The sequence below is a fragment of the Saccostrea cucullata genome, unplaced genomic scaffold (assembly GCF_032062105.1).
Source record: "Saccostrea cucullata isolate Sc308-1 unplaced genomic scaffold, CSIRO_AGI_Scuc_v1 ctg2942, whole genome shotgun sequence".
Lineage (NCBI taxonomy): Eukaryota > Metazoa > Mollusca > Bivalvia > Ostreida > Ostreidae > Saccostrea > Saccostrea cuccullata.
Genome location: NW_026934447.1, coordinates 5,973 through 9,635, shown reverse-complemented (window position 1 = coordinate 9,635; position 3,663 = coordinate 5,973). Strand labels below are relative to the sequence as shown.

Sequence of the window (3,663 nt, the reverse complement as noted above, 5' to 3'; positions counted from 1 at the left end):
CCGTACGTGTTTGCATTTTCATTGTTCCTTTTTTTTGGTTTACAGCCATTCAACATTGTCTATTAAAAGTTTTATGGCGTCATTAGGACACAAAAGAGAAAAGCCTCTTGGAGGTTCCTTAAAATGATTGATTGATTGTATGTTGTTTAACGTCCCTCTCGAGAATTTTTCACTCCTATAGAGACGCCACCACTTGCCGGTGGAGAGCTACAATTTTTTTCCTATACTCAGCACTTAGGGCCATTGAGCAGTGAGGGATCTTTTTCGTGCCAGCACCTACTGCGACACGGAACCTCGGTTTATACGGTCTCATCCGAAGGACCGGTCTTCACGTCCCATAGTGGGATTCGAACCCGCGACGTAAGGATTGATTCCTTACTTTGCGACTCTCGAGCAGATGCTCTAACCACTGCGCCACGCGGATGACTCCTTAAAATGATGAATAATTGGAGAAAAGAATGCTAATTTGAAATATGTGCATACAACACGTGCCAGACATGTTTTTCCCGTTAAATAAAAATTCGCTATTCAGATTTGCTCAATCTAATGTAAATCACTATTTTTCGTAGGGGTCTAATTTTCGTTGTTTTCGAGGTATGAAGAGACCCACGAATTTATGTCTACCACGAAATGTAAAATTTTACATACATAACTACTCTAGAATTCTTCATCCACGACATTTAAACCCCATGAATCCATATTATGTCTTCAAATCACGAAAATTTGACCCAATGAAAATATATGATTTTACAGTATTTTAAAATTTTTATTCTGCTTTTTAAGTCTCTTCACTTGTCCATACTTTTCTAAAGCATTATTAAGAAAACAAGTTGATAGGATTAAATAATAGTCTCTTACTAAGGAATTCCTAATACCCAGTTTTAAATGACCTCACAAGGAGCCTTACAAATGATGTCACATTAGCATTAGATGACATCACAGTGTAAGCACTGGTTAGGAATGTTTTGCTCTGAAACTGAAAATCTTCAACAGAATAATATGACACAAGGTGACCAAAGGAATATTTTATTCGACATAATAATCAAACTGTTATCTTGATATCTTCAGATGCTGAGCTAGTGTCCTATATAGACCCTCCATACTGGTGTTCTACTACATACTATGAATTGAATAATCGCGTCGGCGATACATTTCATGCCTCTCAGCCCTCGCTTACTGTGGATGGATTTACTTTTCCTTCCAATCCTGAACGCTTCTGTCTAGGACTACTGTCCAACATCAACAGAACTCAGCTAGTAGAGATGACGCGCAACCACATAGGTAAGTATCAACAGAAAACAGTAGATAGAAATGACACGCTGCCACATAGGTTAATATCAGTAGAACTCAGCAGAAAGAGAGGATGCGTCGCCACATAGGTTAGTATCAGTAGAACTTAGCAGATAGAGGTGACACGTCGCCAAATAGGTTAGTATCAGTAGAACTTAGCAGTCGCCACATAGGTTAGTATCAGTAGAACTATCAGTTTTATAGATAGAGGTGACACGCCGCCAAATAGGTTAGTATCAACTTAACTCAGAAGATAAATATGACACCCCGCCATATAGGTTTATATAAGGTTTGCTTATGCACTACATTGGTTGTGTATTTGTAGGCAAAGATGTGCATTTGTTCTACATTTGGTGTCTATTTATAGGTAAGGGTATGCGTCTGTCCTATCTTGGGTGTATATTTACAGGTAAAGGTGTACGTTTGTACTATATTGGAGGCGAGGTTTTTGCGGAATGCCGCAGTGAGAGTGAGGTGTTTGTACACAGCCCCATCTGTAATCAGATTCATGGTTGGCCCCCAGCAACAGTCTATAAAATACCTAAAGGTGAGTCCAACATACATGAATGGATGCTTACATGGTATAGGGGTTAGAGCGTTTTCTCTAGTTTTAGTAAGGAGTTATCCCTACATAGCTGGTTTGAATCCCACAGTTGGACGCCTGGACAGACCCTTCAGATGAGACGTTAAAACACAATATCATGTGTCTCAGAAGAATTTTGGGGTTCAGGACACCATATCTGTTCATTAAAACAAATGGTTGTAAATCCACACTTTTGTTCTATCAATTCAAATGGAGTCTGAAAAGTAAAAAAAAAAAATGAGAAAGAAATATACCCAGTTCGAACATTTGATGTGTAATAATTCTGTGGAATCTTTATTTAAAAAAAAAAACAGAAAATTTAATGACATCCTATGCCTCAACTTAATTGTCCTTTTACTGAACTCTGAATTTATTTTTGAAGCTGCATGAGCTACATGTGGTTCTGGTCTTATAATTTAATTATAATTTTGTGATTTATTAGAGAATACTGTCCATGGTATTTTTTTGACTCAGCAATAACTTTAGTCTAGTTTTGGACATTAATTTTGTAAATGCTTTCTATTGAAGGTAGTAGGCTGAAGATTTTTAATAACCTGGAGTTTGCTACGCTGCTTACCCAGTCCGTCAATCAGGGCTTTGAGTCTGTGTACCAGCTGACTAGGATGTGTACCATTCGTATGAGTTTTGTCAAGGGCTGGGGAGCTGAGTATAGGTAAGTACACATGATGAACTCTTTATTTCATTTTCAGTAAATTTTTATTAAAACAAAGTCATTAGGACCTATGAAATTGCTTTGCTATATCTGTACAAGGAATTCCTTAAATTTACATAAGTAGGGATCCATTATAACTTCACTATATCCCTGAATTCACAATATTTGTGTTCATACTAAACAAGCTTTACTGGAAGTATCATCCTATCTTTTCTATGGAAACAAACTAGGTTGGGTCATAGGAACAATTTTCAAAGGAGAATCATATTGACAGAAAGTAAGATTCATTTGAGATATTAATTTTGTGCGAGGAAAAGTCAGGACCAAACAACTCAACTTCCCCTGATTGTGTTAAATTTTGAAAGCGCCAAGTTATATAGAGTCATTCCTTAATTCTCTGCTTACAGGAGACAGACTGTGACCAGTATGCCCTGCTGGATTGAAATTCGCCTGAACGTTCCGCTACGGTGGCTGGACCGAGTTCTGGTCCATATGGGGTCGCCAGTGTCACGCTGCTCCAGTAGGTAGGCGGTAGGCTCCAGGGAAAAGGTCAAGCACTATGGTGGTGTCATTAAGCTGCCTATGTTGCACAAATTTCTCTTTTGGAAACAAAGCCTCTCCCTGATTGTTGTTATGTATACAGTCAGGGTAAATACAATCTCCCAGATGAACATCACTGTGTGTACCTGAAATGAATTCAATAGTTCAGAGTTTGTTGTCCAGCTTTTGCGTGATGTGCGTGTACTAGATAATACATATTCAATCTCATACTTTTATGTCTGTTGTGAAAAGGAATATGCATTTTATTTTATATAAAGTGGTCACCTTGATATATATTGAGGGTTATTGTCAATGTATTCAAAAATCAAAAAATTATTATGTTTTGATAGGAAAAAATTGAATCAGAAAAAAAGTAATACGATGTAGATATTTTGATAGGTATTTGGTGACAACTCTAATTGTTCCAGTAATGTGAATTAGCAATTGAAGAAGAAAAAGATGGGTTTTGTATTATGTTGTCCATTGATGTTTTTTCATCTATTTTCAAGTTTTATTTTCATCTCGTGCAGTTTTTGATAAACTGAAGACTTATGTCTATTGTTGACTGGTGCAGATA

The 3,663-nt window shown here is 37.1% G+C and overlaps 1 protein-coding gene across 1 annotated transcript; it reads left to right on the top strand.

Moving 5' to 3' along the window:
- The first annotated feature begins 930 nt into the window (after nucleotides 1-930).
- Nucleotides 931-3,108, top strand: LOC134240772 (mothers against decapentaplegic homolog 3-like). The gene is made up of 5 exons (XM_062722853.1): nucleotides 931-943; nucleotides 1,069-1,281; nucleotides 1,700-1,837; nucleotides 2,402-2,546; nucleotides 2,954-3,108. Exons 1-5 carry the CDS (start codon nucleotides 931-933, stop codon nucleotides 3,072-3,074), a joined length of 630 nt encoding a protein of 209 aa, XP_062578837.1. The 3' UTR covers nucleotides 3,075-3,108.
- The last annotated feature ends 555 nt before the right edge of the window (nucleotides 3,109-3,663 follow it).

Coding starts and splice junctions, on each gene's coding strand:
- LOC134240772 (XM_062722853.1), top strand. Junction 1,282..1,699: donor GATGACGCGCAACCACATAG/GTAAGTATCAAC, acceptor GTATATTTACAG/GTAAAGGTGTACGTTTGTAC. Junction 1,838..2,401: donor AGTCTATAAAATACCTAAAG/GTGAGTCCAACA, acceptor TTTCTATTGAAG/GTAGTAGGCTGAAGATTTTT.